Raw genomic sequence first — 22,537 nt, forward strand, 5'->3', positions numbered from 1 at the left:
TGAGACCGTTTCACAAATCATTATTCGTGAGATGGATTGTGTTGGGTCGGGTCACTATGTAAATATAATACTTATACTAACAAATGTAATACTAATTAATTAAGAATAACGTGTTTGTTACTTATAATGAAAAATGTAATATTTTTGACACAAATGTAATAAAAATGTCACTTTTTTTAATAAAAATTATTATATTTTCCCTTATAAGTAATGGATTTCATCTTGACACAACCTGTCTCACGAACAAGAATTCGTGAGACGGTCTCTTGCATGTTTTGGCCATAATTAAAATATAAAAGTAGAGTTTTAACATAGGAGATTTGTCAATTTTTCAAAGAATAGAGCGTGAAAATTAGGTTTAGAGTTTTAACATAGGATGTTCCACTAGTATTCCGATAATACAAAGTGAAATTTGTAGCTATTTACTCTAGTTGCAAACTAAGCCAACTAGGTTACTTAATTGCTATTCCCTTTCAAAGAAAGAAAAAAAAAAAAAAAAACAGTACTTGCTATCCACCAATTTGATAGTCCATCAAACGGCTTCCACTAGTACACAAAAAGAGCAAATAAATATGACACTAGGCTACCCTTCTTCAAAGAAGGGTAGTGTATTGTTAAAAAAATGTGTGGTGGCATAATCGTAAATAAATGAACAAGAAATCGCGATCCTTTGTAAAAAAATGGATGCAATTTCTTTAAAAAAACGCGACTTCCGTAAAGGGTCGTGAAAAGTAATAAATAAAAAAAGAAACCATAGGTACTTTGCATGAGTAAAAAAAAGTTATATATACAAAATTAAAGTATACTGAATGAATTGCATAAAAATAGACAGTCCATAGGTGTACTTTGGCCTTAAAATTATTCATTTTTGATAAATAAAATTTTAAAGTATTCTAATTAAAATCGCACAAAAACATATAACATAAGAATCTCATAGGTAATTTAACTTTAACATTACTCTTTTTTTAATTATATAAATATAATAATTTTTTTGAAAGGAAATATAATAAAATTTTTATGTATCATAATTTGAGAATAAAAATTCTTTACTTAATTGTGGTTGAAATAAGGAAAAAAGATATTGCAGTGGAGAAAAATCAAACATACAATCCTTCCATCACCAATTCAAGGATGATTTTCCCCGACTTTTATGAGCACAAATAAAGTAATTTTTATCATTGCTGTTACAGTATAAAATAATGGAATCCACTCACGGGGAACTTGCTAGCTTACTCCTCCATCTCTTGCTTAACTTTTTCTCTCAAATTAAAATTTATATGTGAGAAGGATTTTTTTTATTGACTCTGTTGCAATGTAATATGTATTTATTTGACATAATCAAATATTGGTGTGTACAAATGATCTGTTCCCTTTAATCATAATTTTCACACTGCCATTGTCAAGATTTGTTGAACTAATAAGCTAAGCTAAACCCGTACGAGCTAGTTACGTTATTGGATTATTTGGTTGCATAGAATGATAACTAATTTTACTTGACACACAAGAATGTGAGACTTAAATATTCAACAAAAAATGGAAAAACACTTGATACTTATAATTCGTATATACAAATAGAGGCCAAACTCTTTACCTTAAGGTTAGCACTACTTTTTTATAATTAATTTTTGTTATAATTAATAATTATTAAATTACAAAAAAGAATCTAATGTCATCCTGGTTTTGTAGAAAGAAATTCTCAAATTATATAAAAATTAAACAATAATCAAGGATAGTCAAACCTTAAATTTGTGACTTTAATGCGGTCAAAAAATGTGTACTAATCACATTTCTTTCTTTCCTTCATTATATTCCCAATGAATCATTACAAATGATAAAAGAGTATGGAATGAGTGAATGACAATAATCATAACCCAAAATTGATTAACATATATTAAGCAAATATAAAAATGGTTTAATTTCCTAATGTACGGTTCACATCTATTCTTTAATCAGATGAAAGATAAATAATTGCTTGGCATATGAAAGAAAGTACCATAATAAGAAAGGATGTAAGAGATCTTAACAAAAAGAGGAAAAAAAAGAAGTTGATTCATAAGTATATGTTAATGTTATTACAATATTAATTTTTCCATGATTTAGAAATGTAATAATGGGTATCACATGAAGTCATGAGTCCCAAGTGAGAAAAACCATGGGGACAATTATGGTCTGCTCCACCCTTTACACGCATATACCCACTGTCAAAATTTGGTGAAATTTAATCCAATTCAATGCCCACCACCTACATTAATTGAGTGCAAATGTGAGGCAAAATTATAATATAATCATGAAATGCAAAAATAGAAAAGAAAAAAGCAAAAAAAAAAAAAAAAACACAATACGAGAAAATGATTGAGTATCGAGTTATGAAGATAATGGAATTTAAAAAAAAATAAAAAAATTAGGCCCCTTGTTGATGATTGTTTAAATATAATGAATCTAGGCGAAAATCTTAGTCTTTGTTTAAATATAGATTGTTTTTATTTAGATCATATAAAGATCACTTCATCTTCAATTTGTTCAATCCTACAGCAAAGACAATATCATAATAACCATGTTTTTCTTTTTAATACAACAACAAAAAAAAAAAAAACAAAAAAAACAACAAATATATCTACCAAATATGCATACAAAATTACAAATCAACAGAAGTACAATGAGGTGACGTTCAAATCATAAAATCATTATTTACCCTATCTTGACATGTAAAAATAGGTTACAATGATCCAACCCGTCCAATTGTGTTTTATAAAATTTAAGTACTTATAGTTTTTTTAGGTGTCATAATTACATTTTTGTCAAATAATTTGATTAATTTGATCATTATCCCTAGATTAAATTGTTTCTATAAAATAACCTCCACTTGTTCAACAAGTTCCTCTAAGGCGCACTATGATCAAGTTGTTCATGGGGATCAAAGTCTAAATTTAAGTAGATATATTTTCATTATTCTTCTTGCTGGTATCAACAACGAAAAAGAAATAACCCGTCTAAACTAAAAGAGATATATATATATATATATATATATATATATATATATTGGAAAGGAAAAGAACCAATGCATTAATAATACGAAATACAGGTTAGTGTAACAGACATCTAGAATCCAAAGAATCAGTTGCCCGTGCTAACATATGAACTACATGATTCGCTGATCTATTAATATAGTGAACAGACATGTTCCCAATGTCACTAGCAATATCGCGACATTGCTTAACAATCAAACTCACATACAAAAGATCCAATGAACAAAATAATATGTAAATTAAAAATATAGAAATGAAATTAAATTTACTTTACTCAATTTTATCATCTATGAACAAAAATATCTCATGCATATATATTATCAAATTTATAATTTTACAATACGAAAGTTGTTGTCGATCGATCATCACCCACTAATAAGTGAAAAATAAAGAAAAAATGAAAAAAAAAAAAAAAAAAAAACACTTAAAAAGCACTCAGCTTCCTACGTCAAACATATGATTAACAAGGCTATCCTTTGTAATTAATTACTCATAATTAACCTAGGAATTTTTATTTCATGATTTACAGTAAAATTAAAAGTAATCAAAATAATGTGGGATCTGATACGGTTCTTCTCGCTCCTTCTTGCTCATCAGCTTTGGTATCACCGCGGCAGCGGCGCCGCTCCTACTCCGCCCCAAAATCTGCTTGTGACGCGTCTCCGACGGCACTTCCGGCGGCCGGACCGACCTAATCAGCGCCCAATTTACACCCTTAAAGAACTCATGCTTCTTGATCTCAACGCTCCCCCTCATACTCCCAATCCTCTTCTTCGGATTCTTCGTCAGCAATCTGCTTATCAAGTCCTGAACCTTAACCATTTCCTCGTACTCTTTGCTGCTGCTGAACTCCATCCTAGGAAACGCCAGCGGCTTTTTGAGGATGTTGATTAGGGTTTTCTCGTTGTTGTCGCCTTTGAAAGGGGTGGTGCCGTACACCAGCTCGTACAGGAACACCCCGAACGTCCACCAGTCCACCGCGCTGCCGTGCCCTTGGCCGGAGATCACCTCCGGCGCCAAATACTCGTGGGTTCCGACGAAGGACTTTGACCTGGCGTTTATGGGCTCCGCCACCAGCTCTGCTTGATTGTAGTACTCATACTCGTCGTCTTCCTCTACTTCGCCGGCGCCGGCGCCGTCGGCGTGTTCTCTGATGGTTTTTGTTGTGATCTTAGCGGAGGAGAAGCAGGAGAGTACTGGGCGAATGGGGAGAGAGCATGAAGGTGAGGAGCATGCAGTGGGCTTTATGTTGGTTTCCATGGCGGATTTGTGTGGTGCAACTTTGGATTTGATGAGCCTTGGGACAACTTCACATTTGAGAGAGAGATCGAAATCTGAGAGCATAATGTGACCGTCTTCTCTTACTAGCACATTTTCTGGTTTCAGATCTCTATATACAATCCCCATCATGTGTAGATACTCCAATGCTAGTAGTGTTTCTGCTGCATAAAACCTGCAACAGTAGTAGTTAGTTGTTTTCCACAAACTTAGTATTCATTTATTTATTTACTTTCTTTTCCAACATCAACAAATACTAAAATGCCTATTTGGATATGTATACCCCTACATAACCCGGCAGTGACTCAGTAGCTAATTAGATGAAAAGATTAATATGTGCTAGGTGCTACAAAGAGCCCATAATATGGGGATAATTTCAAATTGCAGGTCACTATTCCGACTTGATCATGTATCTTTATCGACAATCTATTATTTATGAGCCAATTAAGATACTATTGTGGGCTCAGCATACTGTACATTAGGATAACTCTGAATAGGACTCGATCATGTGTCATTGCCTATAATTTATCAATCAGAAACCAACTAAGCTATCTGCCAATAATCGGGTGGTCTAGTGGCTCCCCATATGGAAGGTCATGGTTCGAGGTTAAGTGAGAGCGATATTGACTCTTTGTGCTTCAGTTGATTATGGGTCCAGTATACTCCCTCTGAGCTTATTAGATGATAGAACCAGTGTTGGTACCCACAAGATGTCCATCGCATCAGGATAACTCACACACTATGACGGCAAAGACTCCAATATGAATCCTTACCCACAATCTACTCCTCAGAATCAAATGAGACCCAACATGTGTGTGTGTATATATATATATATATATATATATATATATATATATATATATATATATATATATATATATATATATGATGGTATAATTAAATAGTATTATATGAATAATACGGAATACATACTTAGCTGAAGAAAGGGAAAAGCGCTTTCCGGGTTGGCGTTGTCGAGCGGCGTGCAAGTCCCCACCGGGGCAGAACTCCATAACCAAACAAGAATAGTGGGAAGCATCGAACTCAGCGTACAACGTTGGGAGAAAAGGGTGGTCAAGCATGGCTAAGATCTCCTTCTCCATTTCCGCCCTCTGGAGCTTCTTCCTTATAGCCAACGCCTCCCTGTCCACAACCTTCACGGCGTAGAAGCACGGCGGCAGCCCCACCACCGGGTTCCGTATCTGGCAGAGGTACACGTTCCCGATGTCGCCGCTGCCGACCCGGCGGATGAGGCGGAAGTGGTCGAGCCGGACCTGGCCACCTTTGTCGGCCCGGAGCCTCTTCATGGCTTCCCAAGCCGCTTGGTTCGCCTTGTGCGGCTTGTGACTGTTTGAGTAATACGCCGTGTCGTTGGAGGAGCAAACGGAAATGGAACTCCGGCGGCTGCTGAAGCTCATGTTGCTCATCCAGCTCCGGCTCGAATCCGGCACCGTTGCCGACGAACAGCTACTATCGTAGTCCGGTTCATCTTTAGCTATGGTGGACATCATAAAAAACTGAATATAATAGAGGTCTCTTACACGAAGCTTTCTAAGGGTTAAAATGTGTGTATATGTATATATATATAGGATGGAGTAGATACGAAGATAGATACAATTATACAAAGCGTTACCTTTTAATGGAAAAAAATAAAAAATAAAAAAATAAAAAGATTTGTGATAATTGAAAGTGAAAGAGTTTTTGAATGGGTAGAACATGACCTGCTTTTAACACATGATTTCAAACCACTATGGTATATCCATATTAATTAGACTATAGTATGTTGTAACACCTTCATTTTACGTGATATAACCATCACGACAATCATTAGTACTATTTTTTTTCTTTTTAAAAATAATAAGAGAAATTCAATATCACTACTTGATGATATAAACAAGATAAGTCTCGTATTGTGAACCTAACCGACAAAAAATCATAAAAAGGTAAATAAGCGTTGCTAGGTTGTTGTCAATAGTACGTGGACTAGCTCAACCCAAGAAAATTAATAAACCGTTCCCACTGAGAATTAAACTTGAAACTTTATAATTACCGATTACTGTATCAAATTTTACACATACTAATTTTAGTCACCGATATATAAAAATGAAAATAAGAATGGCATGGGATAAAAATTTGCAAAGTTAAAGTAGTACATATAAATTTATGTGTACAATTTTATACATAAATAACATTTCCCTTGTCGTCATTTGGAACCATTGCGGTATATAATAAGGCTACTTTCCGATTCCACTTATAGGAGTAATTTCTATACAAAACTCCAAGATGCAGCATTTGGATTTTATTTTGATTCTTTTTTTTTTCTTTTTTTAATGTTACTGACTCTCTATTACAATATAGTATCTGTTCTGTTAGTGTTTTAATTGCTCCAAAAAACCCCAACATATAATTGACAATATTATTATGGCAAACTAAGATAGGGTTAGCTTGGTGTCAGTTTATTTTACAGAAGACTGATTGATCAGATACAGCAACAGGCGTACTGACACTGAAGATCTGTTTTAGGAAGATGTTTCCTTTTCACTGAACGCGGTATAAGAAGTCAGCTTTGGAAAGAATATCAGCGGATCTGTCTTGAAAATGTATGGACCGAATCTTTAAGATTACATCCTTCACATATCGTCCTACCATCTACAATCAGAGACATTTTTGGAGAGTATTCCTGCTATGGAAGTATAAGTACCCTCATTCGGTCATGAATTAGGGTTACGCTTTTAAGAAGAAAGAAAGACTCCTAACTATACTGAAGATCACATCTTTGATTATCATGCCTCTTCTCAAGACAATTTGTTCTTGGTGATTATGATGAAGAAGTTGAGAAGAGATATCGTTGTTTAAACGAAAGGACGCTAAGATCACACAGTTGTGGGAACAACATTGGACTGCGTCACTGAAGTGGACTGCATCAGAGTTAGCTTTCTAAGTGAAGGGATTTCATTGGACTTTTGTATGCATGGCTCTCCAACTTCAACAATCCACTAAACCTGTGTAGACTGGGTACGTACCTTGTGTGGGGCACTTGGGTGAAATTATTGTTTCTCTACCTTTGTACGTACGTACCTTGTGTGAGACACTTGGGTGAGATTATTGTTTCTCTACCTTTGTATCGAACTGGGTAAAACAAATCTTCTGTCTGTACGTACGTACCTTGTGTGAGGCACTTAGGTGAGATTATTGTTTCTCTACCTTTGTATCGGACTGGGTAAAACAAATCTTCTGTCAGTCTAATCCATCAGAGGAAATGCAAAATAACATGTTCATATACTTTCTCAACCTATTGAAACACAAAGAACCAATAACGCTTCCACTAAGGCTCGAACTCACAATCTTCCAAATGAAAGTCCCTTATTTGATCAAAAGAATAAGCTGAATTGACACAAATGTCCCTCATTTGACAGTCAACTAACGAGATTAATAGATGGAGGATCAAAATTGTCCGCGTCACAATAAGTGTGTCCATAAATTGTCTAAATTTTTTATGAATGACTAAAATTGTCCGTACCATTATAAGTCTAGGACCAAAAATGTCTTTTACTCTTTTATATATTATGCAATAATGAAAATTTGTTATTCAATTCGAGTATAATGGTCGAAATTGGATCCTATGATTACGGATTGGATAAACCTATGAATCTTTACCAATTACCACAATAATATATATACGACAATAATATATTGACAAATTAGCAATGTAGTTGAACTGGTAAAAGCGGTTAATTACTTGACTTGGTAATATAAGGTTCTAAGTTTGACTTACGTTTGGAGCAGTCATTTATTAATTTTTTGATTTTTATTTTATGGATAACTTAAGCTGATTTATTGATTTTTTTATCGTGTTAGTAGTAATAATACCCAAACATTATATATTACATATGGTTGTACTCTATATTATCCACACTTTACACATATATAATAAGGGAGAATGTTGAGTGGATATTTTAATTTATAGACTCGAATTTTGATAAAGGTAATATTATTTATAATATAGCACAATTTAATACCTCTTCTCATAATTTTTTTAGTAAATTATGGTCATGTTTATCAATTCATATTTAATAAATATGAAAAATTATATATATTTTTTTCTCTAAGATTGGTTAAATAGGAAGAAACTCGCATCAAATGTAGCTTAATTATACTGATTCTCGGATGGTAGAATGTGTGTAAAAATATAAAATTGAACCTATTGTAAGTAAGTAAAAAAGATTATAATAATATTATTAACATTGACGGTAATAATATTATCCGGGTTGGACTTCCATTTGGAAGGTTGTGAGTTCGAGCCTCAGTGGAGGCGTTATTGGCTCTTTGTGTTTCAGTAGGTTGAGAAAGTATATGAACAGATACTACAATGTAATAGAGCTAGTAGCATTCAAAAAAAAATAATTAATACAAAAATTTATATAATTTTGAAAAGATTTTCTGAACTTATTATTTTCCAAAAAGGAAAATAAAAGATGGCGGTGCGTTTGGTTGAGACTTGAGAGTGTTTTGACAAGCTCGATTAGTTTCATAATTACGTTGCACATGAGTCTCGCAAATTCATGCATATTTCACGAACAAAAAGCTGATTCTCTCCATCATATTATTATTTACTTAATTATGATGATGATGCAACCCGCAACAACAAATTTAAAGATTATTATGATAATGACGCCACCTGTGTGGATAGATTTTCCACCATACATTAGATCACTCTAATCCCCTTATTAATTACCATGTTAATGATACTTCATTATTCACCATTCATATTATTGGATGAGTTAGTAATAACGTGGCTAACTTTATTTAAAACGATTTAAGCTAAGTTTGATTTCCGTAATCATTTATAGTTTTTTTCTTTTTAATGAACATTTTGCAAGTTTTTATTTTGTACAAAGTGACTATATATAAAGAAGTCGGTGAATTAGTTGGGAGGGGCATCTTGCCATTATATTGCCTATTGTGTCTGCTATGGAATATCATTGAGATTAGAAATGGTGAACAAGAATGGGAAGGTCACAATTAATCATGTCTTTCACGAGTCGAATTATGTTGGTGACAAGCTGACTAATATGATTGCGTCTCAAAATGTGGATTGGAGGGATGTTGAGGAACCAGTATCAAAAGTAGTGTGCAGTTTATATTGAATGATCGTTCTGGCCTTCTTAAATAAAAAAAAAAAAATTATTGTAAAAAATCGATAATACTAGTGTCCGATTCCACACACCTTATCCAAAAAAATAAAGCACAATTAAATTTGATAATTTTTCATAAGCAAAAAGTTTTATGAATATTTTTCTTTAAAAAATTACTAGCATAGGAAACCCTTTTTTGCCATTCTTTAAATTGTATAGAAATTTTCAGCCTTTGACGACGGTCAAACAAGGACCATTTCACTGTATAAAAAGGTACAAAATGGTCCTCCCTCCCAATCTCCCATGGTAATTTCGTAAAGTTTGGGTGCTTTTTGTTTATTATTAGAATAAGAAGGGAGTAATTAATTAATTCTTTCAGAATTAACAATTATTTTTTTAATATTTATTTTATTGAATGTTAGGTTACTTGTACACCACTAACTCACGAAGGACCCGTGCCAACATTCATTGCTCGCCTCTAACCTATACGTATACATGCATTTAGACTATTTCAATATATGTACAAGTGAAGTAACCAATCACATTTCACCTTAGGAACCACATTTCAACACCCAAAATTGTTAAGGACCAACAATATAATTTGATTTAACCTAAAATAAAATTTTGGTTAATTCATTTTGAAATTAACTAAAAATACTAATCGAATGAAAATTCTCACTAAAGTTTTGGATTTAAATCTAGCTAACTACATAATATATATATATATATATATATATATATATATATATATATATATATATATTACAAGAAGTCAAGAATTTTTCATGTGCAATTTGATAGTAACTTGATTTCATTTTATTAAACAGAATATAAAATAATGATTAAATATAGGATGTGATTTATCTAATTGTTTATGTGTGTACGTGCATCCACACATAATTGAATTGGATCTGAGTATTAGATCTGCTTAATAATTTGTGTAGCATTAAGGTTTGTTTGCCATTGCATGTGAATACCAATATATGTGTAATAGACTAATAGGTAGAAAAATTGATGTGTTGGATCGATGGGCATTATTAGTATGGGTTGGTTGTGAATGCATGTGAATGCACCAAATTAGTATAGTATGGGCAGATTGTTATGATGACCCTAGTTAATTTAAGCTTCTTATACTTAATTCCTTAGATTTCTTTTTCTTATCTTAAAAATATCAAAATACATCATGACGTTTAATATAAGGTGTTTTTTTTAATATTTAAATTAATTAATTTCAAGGGAAAAACAGAAATTGAATATGCTTGTGACAGTATTTACTATTTAGGGATGCATATATTATTAGTCACCGAAAAAGGACCATAAAACGGGACAAATTATATTATGCACCGCGGTGCATAATCGATTATGCACCGCGCGTCTTTTTTTTAAATGAAAATTAACTGTGTTTGTTTCCGTCGTTTCGCACCATTTTGCAAAAAGTAACTCTGTTATTTAGTGTCATTTTGTATACACTGCAGTTTCAGTTGAACACAATTACAGTTTCATTTCGATATAACTATAGTTTCATTCGATATTTATAGACTCAAATATGTGAAAATGCTATTTAATTTTATTTTATATACACTATAGTTTCATTAAAACACAACTACATGATCATTTTGATGTAATTACAGCTTCATTGTACAATATACACTCAAATATGTGAAATGTTATTTAGTTTCAGTTTATATACGCTGCAGTTTCATTTCACTATAACTACAGTATCATTTTGATATAACTGCAGTGTCGGTTTAGATATACTGTAGTGTCAGTTGGTGTTTAATACACCAAACAAGCGGACTCCGTTAACTCTAACGGCGAGCCGTTTCTTTACTTAAAGAAACAGTGTCATTTTTGACCGGGTGCACCGCGGTCTATAATATAACGATTGATAAAACGCAGACCAAGTGTGAAGGTTTCTGAATTCCATTTGAGTTAATAACTAATACTTATTATAGAGAAACAATATTTTCTTTTGTAATTAAATAATACAATAATAACAGCGAACTCAATTCTTTTGTTATAAATGTCATCACTTTTGCAACATAGATGTTATGTCTAAGGAATGAATTTTGCAACATAGATGCTCAAAATACTGAGACGTCGCCTGACAAAGAAAAATGCAGAGCAGAATGAAATCACGCTAGTAGTTACGATGCGACGACAAGTGTAAGCCCTGATTTTCACTCTAAAATGCATATTTCTTCAGCTCGCTTGTTCATTTGGTTCCCCGGGTCATGTAATGATACTTCCCATTCGCTCTTTTTTCACTTTCTTGACCTCTCATGACTCTCAGAACATGCCTTTGTATCAAGATGACTTCGAAACACATCCAATTGAACTCTAATTTACATGATATTGCAATCAATAATGCCTCCCAATCACCTAAATAACACAAAAGAATCAAATAAGCATATACTTAGCTTTCAATTAACATGAAATCATATGAGTTTGATATGAATTGTGCATATATATAAAAGTACTAAACATTACCACTTATCAACGTAATAATTAAAAAAAAAATGCAATAAACATTCAAAAGAGAAAATTATCATTCACACTGATGTATGTATGTAAAACAAAAATTGTTGTCATATACAACTTTCTTGAGTCCAATACTCTTCTTCCAATTCGGAAGATGACACAATTTGTCCTCTTTCAAATCGGAAGATGACGATCTGTCTTCTTTCAGATAGGAAGAAGAATATCTACGGCCCAAATTTGGGCAAATTAAAAAACAACATTAAAACTAAGTGGCTTGTAGTCCAGTGATATCGGGTTGCTCTCCTAAATGGGAGGTGTAAGGTTTGAACCTCAGTTAAGGTAAATAAAACATGTGTCTGTAGACGGTAGTTAACATATTATGTGTCTCCAATTTATTTATAGGTACATAATTTGTTAACTATATACATATAATATAAATATCATTTTGGACCAGGATCCATAATAGGAAGTAGACTCTAGTCCATAGTATAATATGAATATCATTTTGGACCAGGGTCCATAATAGGAAGTAGACTCTAGTCCATAGTATAATTTGGGGTCTACGTAGAAAGCTTTTGTAGCCTAGTAAACAAAATTTTTGGATGGAAAATACTACATGGACTTCGATTTCTTACTCCCAACTCTTACTCCCTCTCACAAATTTTTAAAGTATACTTTTTCGGGGACCTACATGATAAAAATATCATTATCCTTAGTTTCTACATAATGGAGTGAAAGTGAAGAAGTAAGATTTGGGAATACATGTAATACAACTCTTTTTTACATTAGTTACTATTATTATATATTGAATCTTATAGTATGATGCCATGTCAACATTTTTTGATTTGACGTTTGATGCAGTAGTTAATTTAATATTTACCTATAATAGTAGTTAAAATTTAAAAATAATCTAATTGTACTTTTAAAAAAAAAAAAGTTTGAGGCCAGTTTTATTAGAATTTTAAAATTTAAGATCAGAGTTCAAATGAAGGGAGAATTTGATACAGTTGGATTACTTATTTAATTCTTATTGTAAACTAGCCATTGAAACATGCTACGTCACAGTGGATTTGTCCTTTGAAAAATTGCTTATAACACAATAGTTTTGTCATGATCATATAATAAACATTTCATTTAATTTCTTGATTCACACAATGCATGACTCAAATTATACACAGGTTCACGATTGCATGGTGGGAGAATAACTCTAATATGATCTATCTTACAGATTACTTGAAGTGGGCAAAATTCAGGCAATTAATTTACATGATTATGGCCAAGATTGTGATCAATTAACTAATTAATGAAGCCCATAAATCAGGAAGAGATAAACCAAAATGCCTGCTAAGGGGAGACATGACAACATTACCTCCTACTAACTACATTATGAGATCATACAGAATCTTGGTCTCATTATTTACTTTGTACTTTTCATGAATTATCATAAAGTAGCCCATTTCTATATACTCTTTCAATCAAATTAATGCATCAATCAATCAATATATCATATCAGTATTTTTTGTTTTTCTTTTCAATTTCTCCCTGTTATGCCAGCAGGATCTTATCATTTTAACTTTTGGTTGCAAATTCAGGCAGCATTTTTGCCAGAAATTGTTGCACCAATATATAATCAATCCCTCAGATCAGAGCTCCATAACTTGCCCCATACATTCTTCTCCCCTATATTGTTATCATAGTTGCTTCAATTTATTATTATAATTATGTGCAGCACCAAATTTATTTTGCAGTTGCATATATAAATTTTCATATGGTAATAATATTTAAAAGGCAAATGTCTTGCCTCACCTACCAAAATCCAATTAAAGTCTTTAGTTGATTGTTTTTTTCCCTCACCTTTTTCTTTCTCCCGACATCAAATTATTTACAAGCTAGAATGGCTAGCTATGGTTAACGAATTCTTTTTACATTTCAGACACATTTCTCTTTAAAAAACGCATAACACTTTTTCTAAAATATTTTATGGTCATTTTCATGATTAAAAAATAAAATAAAATAAAAACTTGTTTCTTTTTAGGGTTCTAAATGATTTTGTTGGTATGGTATCTAATTTTTTTCACCACTATGAGACTAATCTGGACTCAACATGGGGTTCATTTGCAAAATTTGACTCTTACTCAAAGAATACATAATCTAGAGCTCTTTAACATGATGCACTTCTATATATAGGAATCAACCATTCAACCTTACAATAGTTTGCTTAGTTAATTGCCATTGACAGAGTATTGGTGCTAGCACCCGACCCGGGTTGTCGACGGGTACCTGACCCGACACCACATGGAAACACAACGGGCAGAACTCCAACAGGTAGAATACTAATGGGTGGAATGTTACCACGTGTCATTTACTGTGTCATTGAAGAGAGAGAAATAATGGCTCCTCATTATGTCTCATCATGTCATTACCGTTAGGACTTGATATAAATAGGATTTCTCCTCAGCTAGGAGGGACACGCTCAATTCTGTACTGAAACACCTGCAATACAACAATTCATTATTCTCATATTATATTTCCGGTAACATACTTACCGTCATTGGTGCTTTCATTGAGAGCCTGAGTCCAATAATCAAGCAGGCGACTACACACACAACTCACTCTCCCTTTCAACAGCAAGCTTGAAAGAATGGTGTCCAGCAGCTCTCATGGTTACTGCAACTTGAACAACGGCAATGCCTCAGGCAATGTTGCAAAAAACGTTAGGCGCCCCCTAGGCGGTAAGGGGGCGCCTAGCGTCTAGGCGCCGATTATATTTATTTATTTATTTATTTATTTTTTTAATTTATTTTAATTTATTTTATTTTTTTAATTAAAAATAAAATTAAGAATTAAAATTTTATTAAAATTTAGTAATAAAACACAAGGTTTCCATAGTTATTTCTTAGAAACTATTTACGAGAGTGGTTGTAAAATTGTTCAAAAGATTGTTTAAAGCATCTAAATACATAAAAAACTAAAATTAAGAGCTAAACAAGCATTTTTTTGAGAAATTAGTGGACCAAACCGCCTTCGGAAATTGTCCAAATTGAAAAAAAATTGTCCAAATCGGACAACCGAGTCAAAAGTTATGCCTTCCGAAACTTTTTCGTCATTTAAAAAAAAAAAAAAACCGCCGACGGAAGGGCGTTTAACAATAATATTAATTATCGCATTTTACTCCCTAAGGGCCGGCACTGGATCTGGTCTAGCTAGCTACCCGACGGAAGGGCGTTTCTTGGTCAAACTCAAAGTTTGGTTACAAAATCGTTATACCTAAAGAATAGTACCAGGTCTAACATCGCTCACTACTCTATGGAAGAGCCGACCTTTGACCAAGCCTACGGCCTGTCAAAGTAAGCTACGAACAAACAAGCAGGAAAAAAAAATGTCGAAGCCCGTCTCGACCACGATCGGCCGAGTCGCACGCCTCGACCACGATCGGTCGAGGTGCACGCCTCGGCCACAATCAGTCGAGGCGCGCACCTCGGCCAGCCTAGGCCGAAGCCCGTCTCGGCCAGTATAAATAAATAAATAAATAAATAAATAATAGGCCGAAGCCCGTATCGGCCATGATCGGTCGAGGCGCACGCCTCGGCCACGATCGGTCGAGGCGTACGCCTCAGCCACAGTCAGTCGAGGCGCACGCCTCGGCCACAATCGGCCGAGGCGCGCACCTCGGCCAGCCAAGGCCAAAGCCCGTCTCGGTCAGCATACAAAAAAATAAAAAAGCATATATGATTTGGAAAATAAAATCATATATTCTAGATTGTCTAGAATTCTATACAGTGTCAGAATGATTCAGTTTTACTCCCAAGCCAGCTCAAACACATTCGCAGACTCGGGAGTAGGGGGGCTGGTGACAGAGTAATGGTGCTAGCACCCGACCTGGGTTGTAGACGGGTATCTGACCCGGCACCACATGGAAACACAACGGGCAGATCTCCAACAGGTAGAATACTAATGGGTGGAACGTTACCACGGGTCATTATGTGCCATTGAAGAGAGAGAAATAATGGTTCCTCATTATGTCTCATCATGTCATTACCGTTAGGACTTGATATAAATAGGACATCTCCTTAGCTAGGAGAGACACGCTGAATTCTGTACTGAAACACTTGCAATACAACAATTCATTATTCTCATATTATATTTCCGGTAACATACTTCCCGTCAACCATAATATAATTGACATGATAATTGGACAAGATACTGGAACCGACCTAGTGCACTCTTGGTCTAACCCATTAAAGCAGTGAAATCAATCAACAGTAACGGTTAGGAGCAGAGAAAACAGGCAGAGGCCTAGGGCCACCATCCGATGCATGGCCTCGGCCATCCGTCGAGTTATTAAAATTAAAGAATACATTTAAAAATAATAAAAATTAAAAATTAAAGAATAAAAAATAATAATAATAATAATAATAATAATAATAATAATAATAATAATAAAATAAAGAAAATAAGGAGTAGGGGCTGGTGACAGGGTATCCGATAAGTCCAACACTCTTATCAATCCCTAGCTGACTCTGATGCACTCGCAACTCGGAAGTAGGGGGCTAGTGATAGGATAATTGGACAAGGTACTAGACCCGACCCAATGCACTCTTGGTCGAACCAGTCAAAGCAGTGAAGACAATCAAACAGTAACGTAATGGTCAGGAACAGAAAGAGTAGGTGGAACGGTTGCAAGAGTCCATCCACTTATTAAGAACACCGCATCATCAAAGAGTATGAGTTATGGAGGGCCAGCACACTTATGGAGAAGAGTGCCTCAATTATTAAGGAGTTAAGACACTTATTGACAGGAGTCGTTGTAGTTATTAGGAGGTCGTTGTGCCTTGTAACCGTTAGCCATTGCCCATTATAAAACCTAAAATAATTGAACCCGTTGTGGGTCGGGTTGACTTCGAGTTTTATGTACAAAACTCGTCTAGATCCTCACCCGACCCACCATGTGTATGTGTATATATATAATACTCCGTAATAAAATAAATATTAGTATGTAGTTAGTTACAAAAGTTTATATAACTTTTATTAAATTTTTACTATTTTTAGCTCTAAAATAACAAGTTTATTTGAAAAAGATTGACTATTTAGTTATCATATTTGAATATTTCTATTATTTTAAATAAATAATAATAATAAGATAATAAGTGGTGGGTACCCGTAGTTGGCACTTACACCTGGTGGGGCGGTTGAGTTATGAAAATGTTCACCGAATACAGGTCGAGGGTATGGTGTGTGGAGAAAGTATAAGGTGGATGTAGCCATTCTTGACCCACTTCTGACCCATTGGCTTCTCTACTTTTGGTGTAAAATTCATCTATAGGCCTAAAAAGAGTGGTTAAGTGGGTGGATCATTATTTTTTGTACATAAATATTACAAGTTCGATTCTTGTCAATACATTTTTGATCAATTCTATGACATCGAATCTTCTTAGTACGATTTACAAATTATTATATAGAAACGAAAGATCTCATGAACTACTACTAAAAACTTACTTGGCTTTTGTTTTGTTCGTGCACAAATGACATCAGTTAGGCCTATTTTTGGTTCTTTTTTCAATTTACGAGCAAACTTTTTACATGACCGTTGAGAATCTAACTCAAGTGTCTCATTCTTATCACCAAAAAAAAAAAAAAAAAAAAAAAAAAAAAAAAAAAAAACTCAAGTGTCCCATTGAGCCCCTGACAAGATATGTGAGGAATAACTTTAGGAGAACGTGTGTTTGATAAATAGTTCTTAGCTGATTTGATTAGTGAGTTTGATTAGTTGATAACATTCACTTATTATAGAAAAGTGTTTGGTAAATTAGTTGTTAACTGATAATTGATTACATGCAAAATTACTTTCTCATAAAACTGATAAAAAAATGTTTTGAGCAGCTTTTTAAATTTTAGCATTGTGGAGTAATAAATTATTACAAACAATTAATTAATCAAAAACTCATAATGATTCTTTAACCAAGTCAAATAGCTAATAGTGATCAAATAAGTCAAAATTGATTTATAAACTAGAGTTTTTTGCATTTTTTATCCCACGACTATAGTGGCACTAGCAGAATTGATCCACGACTTTTGAACCTTGCAATTTTAGTCCATGACTATTGATTTTTTTGTAAAAATGATCCTTCCGGCCACTTTTCCGTCAAAATTCCACCGGAATTTTTTTTATCCATTTTTAACAGGGCTAAAATTGACATTTTACTTATCTCAAAAAATAAAAGAAAAAAATTGACATTTGACTACATACAATATTACTGGGCTACATACTACTGCCACAGGCGGCGGAGTTCCTAAAGCAGGTAAGGCTGTCAGTAAGCGGCGGAGCGGTCGTGGCGTTCCCCGGGCTAGTTGGGTTATCCGGCAGCAGCATTGGAGGCGGAGCCAGCACGCCTGCGGGATCATCCGAAGACATCGAAAAAGCTTCGTTGTATAGATTTCCGGCGAGAGAAGCGACGGAGATTCTCAAATGCAATCGCTTTTACCTTTTCGTTTTATGTATTTCCTTTATATTTTGAGATAAGTAAAATGTCAATTTTAGCCCAGTTAAAAATGGATAAAAAAAAAATTCCGGTGGAATTTTGACGGAAAAGTGGCCGGAAGGACCATTTTTACAAAAAAATCAATAGTCGTAGACTAAAATTGCAAAGTTCAAAAGTCGTGGATCAATTCTGCTAGTGCCACTATAGTCGTGGGACCAAAAGTGTAAAAAAACTACATTATTAAACAAAACTGAAATCACTTTTCACTGTGAATTTATCAAACAAGAACGATAAAATTATAGGATTGAATTCGCTCTTCAAGAAATTAATTCATACCTTTAAATAATAACTTGAGGTTTTTTTTTCATTACTGAAAATAATATGTATGATTGAAATTTTACAGTTATGAAGAATCTTGGATAGAAATCAAACAGATAAATTCAATGGGAAAGGACAAGACGTATAGACACACATCATATCAGCGCAGAGATTGCTACCAAAATCATTACCCCAACTGAGTTTGCGAAATGGTGATTTGACCAAAGATGGCAAAACTGACATCTACACACCAAAAGTGTTCCAACAATAAAAGAATAAATATATATTAAAAGAAGAACACAAGGCTTCTGGAAATGCAGAAAGACCATACAATTCAGTGAAAGGTGGAACACTAGAAGGACATGGAAGCATACAGTATATCTATATTTCTCTGTAGATAACTTAGCCACTGTCTGGGGACATATTATCATGGGTAGCTTCAACTCGTATGTAGGTCCAACACCTTCTCTCATCTGCTTGAATTGGATGCTAAGTTGTCACGTAGTTTTTTAAGTTGATACATTTTACTAATTTATTCATTTCAGATACTTCAAGATCAGAGATATCAATGGTCTGCACATGGTTTATTACCAAGAAAAGAAATATATACTTTACACAAGCGCACACACACCAATATACAAATTTTCAACTTTCCAAGCTTAGAGCAAAACTGCTACTATAGTAATTTGGAAGGCTTATTGATTAAATTATTTTTCATTTTTTAAAATTATCTGATAACTTTGTCTAAATCTTTTTAGTTTGACTTTTTTTTTTTAAACATCAATTTTATTAACCCAAAATTAGTATGTACAGAGCTAAGGCCTAAGGGGAGTAGGGCTCAAGTCCAAAATAAGTCAGTTCAAAATCAACAAATGTCTAATATGTTAACAGTAGACACATAATATAGACACAATAAATAGTTTTGGATTTTTAAGGATTTTAGTGGTTGGTTAACCAAATTTACTAGTATGTGTAAATAATATAAGGTGGTGTTATGAAAATAAATATTAATAGGTTGTTTGGTAAATAGTTGTTAGCTAATGGGTTAGTGGCCTTGTTTGGTTAATGACGGATCCGCTAAATTTTTGACGGATTCATCATTTTGGCGTTTTGACGGAAACCATGTTTGGTTATCAGCGGTTTGCTCCAAACTGCTGAAATCTCAAACGCTGCTAGGAGCAGTGTTTGACTAGTTTATAGCATTAGCGGATTGTAGAAAAATATTTTGGTGAATTAGATGTTAGCTAATAGCTAATTACATGCAAAATGACTTTCTCAAAAAGCTTAAAACCACTTTGAGCAGTTTTTTTTTTTTTTTTTTTTTTTTTTTTAGCAATCTGGAGGAATAAGTTGTTACAAAAAGCTAGTTAATCAAATACTCATATTGATTGTTTAACCAAGTCAAACAGTTAATAGTTGTCAAATAAATTAAAATTGACTGATAAACTAACTATGTTACTACCTAAATGTATAATCGGTCAAACAAACTTTGAGCTAATCCTGCCTATCCCAAATATCAACTAGTGGCAGAGCTCAAATAAGAGGATGAAGTTACCTAGGCAATATATATTAACATCACCTCCCCCAAGGGGCAACTACTAATGAATAATGATCTCTCCATAATATTGAAGGATCACCTTAATAAAGACATAAAAACCTGGGGATATGATGGGATATTCAAGATGTGAGAGGGATAAGGGATTTAAACCCACAACCCAATTAAAAGCAGAATTGCATGGCATAACCCTTATTAGTTGCTACCAATAATGTATGGCATAACCCTAATAATTAAGAGAGCTTTCACATGGGAGATGTTGAGTAAAGACGAATGGAGACCACCGGTGGTGCAAAACAATGAAGAAGGCTATCATGGTGTAGTGGTGAAAGGAAATAAGGGATTGATACTATAAACTTAAGTTGAAAATAAAAGTTTTATTTGGCTCACTTTGTAATAACGATCTTTTAGCAAGATGCAATCAAAGACATTATTATTAACCAAGGACCTTGTGGTTTTAGTGGTATCCAATTGCTCCCTTATGTGGGAGGTCTAGTATTTAAGTCTCGGTGTAAGTGTACCCATTCCTTTGTAAAAAAAAAAAAAAAAAACATTATAATTTTTTATTAATTTTTTTTCAACTTAGATTTATTTTTCTCAAATATCATTAAAAAGTTATAAATGGAATCTTTTAAATGACATTATAGGGGAGGGTTCACGTGAGAAACACCCCCCTCTCCCCACCCCACCCCTAATAAAAAGTGGGCAAGGCTTCACACTCTCCATCTTGAGAAATCAAAGAGTAAAATCTTACAACTTGATGGTTTTGTTGGAATTGGGTTCGCCATAAATCGGGTATAGAGGTACAGAACAGGGTAGGAAAATAGTAGCTATATCTCCGACCCAAAATAGTAAGTACAAAGCCCGAGACATTGGTCCAAAACGACCGCCCAAAAAATACATAAATAATAAAAGTTATAGCCCTAATAATGAAATAGGGCCCAAAATGGCAGTCCGAATAATAAATAATATAAAAATGTTACCGCTAGGAGTTTAACCCTAGTATAGCAGCAGAGGGGAGAAGACTCGGACCAATGAACCCGAAGTTTGGTGAGCCAATGGATGCCTTTTAAAGGGAGGGAATGGTACATATTTATATTGTTGAAGGACTCATGGATGGTTGACAAATGGACGACATGGGGCAACCTTCATTCTTTGTCACACACGTGTCCCCCACTACTTTGCTTCTAGCGTACTCCCATGCATAAGTGGAGCTTCCTGCCCTCTAATACACAAGATCTTGAGTGGCTTGGTGGCCTAGAACTTGTGTCATTATATTTAAGGTTGTGGTTATATTTAAGGTTGTGGGTTTAATACCCTTTAGTAACAATTCTTAATTATAATATTTTGCTCCAAGCATCATTCTTTCCTTAGCCCAATAGATTTTCATTATATTATTCTTATTGGGTCAACACCTCACCTATGAAGATGGACACCTCGTTTGGACGGTTGAGCCAAACATTCCCAATAAAATGGGCCTCCCGGGATCCCATGTCCCCATCATAACTCATGTCAATTTTAAATTGTTATACCATGGACTAGCTAGGTTGTACCTTGTATTATGGACCATAATTCAAAACAACATTTATATTATGTGTCTGTCGTTAACATATTATATGTCTTTCGTTAATAAATTATATACCTATTACAATTAACATATTATGTATTTTTATTTAACATAGTATATACATGCAGTTAATAAATTGTGTTTCTGCAATTAACATATTATATACATTTAATTTATTTATAGGTGTATAATATGTTAATTGAAATACATAATAAATTAACTGCAGACACATATAATTTGAATATAATTTTATATCAGAATCAACAATACAAATGAACTATGGTATGTGGTATAATTTGCGGTCTATTTTCGTTCCATGAATAGGCCAATCCATGTCATAGGAACATATGCCAATCGTTATGCTATGGACCCGTGTTCAGCATGTATTGTGGACACGGTAACGGTGCCGTTAGTGGCACCATTATTTTCCATTATTTTTATTTTTATTTTTAATTTTAGACCACTTTGTTATAGGAGCATATGTTTATAATTATATTACTATATGTTCATAATTGTAAGTTCATAATGTCAGAGCTCTGTGTTCATAATTTCATAACTGTACATTCATAATTCAATAACTGTAAATTCATAATTTTTGAAGCTCTATGTTCACAATTTTAGAGCTCTATGCTCACAATTTTAGAGCTCTATGTTTATAATTTTATCACTATATGTTCATAATTCTAAGTTCATAATGT

At 33.7% G+C, this 22,537-nt stretch overlaps 1 protein-coding gene across 1 annotated transcript; it reads right to left on the reverse strand.

The window, feature by feature from the left end:
- Window positions 1–3,316: 3,316 nt before the first annotated feature.
- LOC109186082 (protein kinase PINOID 2) lies at window positions 3,317–5,895 on the reverse strand. The gene is made up of 2 exons (XM_019335980.1): window positions 5,238–5,895; window positions 3,317–4,479 (listed from the first exon to the last, which is right to left on the reverse strand). The coding sequence occupies exons 1-2, from the start codon at window positions 5,813–5,815 to the stop codon at window positions 3,561–3,563; spliced, it is 1,497 nt and encodes a 498-aa protein (XP_019191525.1). The 5' UTR covers window positions 5,816–5,895; the 3' UTR covers window positions 3,317–3,560.
- Between the last annotated feature and the right edge of the window lie 16,642 nt (window positions 5,896–22,537).

This window comes from Ipomoea nil, unplaced genomic scaffold (assembly GCF_001879475.1).
Source record: "Ipomoea nil cultivar Tokyo-kokei standard unplaced genomic scaffold, Asagao_1.1 scaffold1407, whole genome shotgun sequence".
Lineage (NCBI taxonomy): Eukaryota > Viridiplantae > Streptophyta > Magnoliopsida > Solanales > Convolvulaceae > Ipomoea > Ipomoea nil.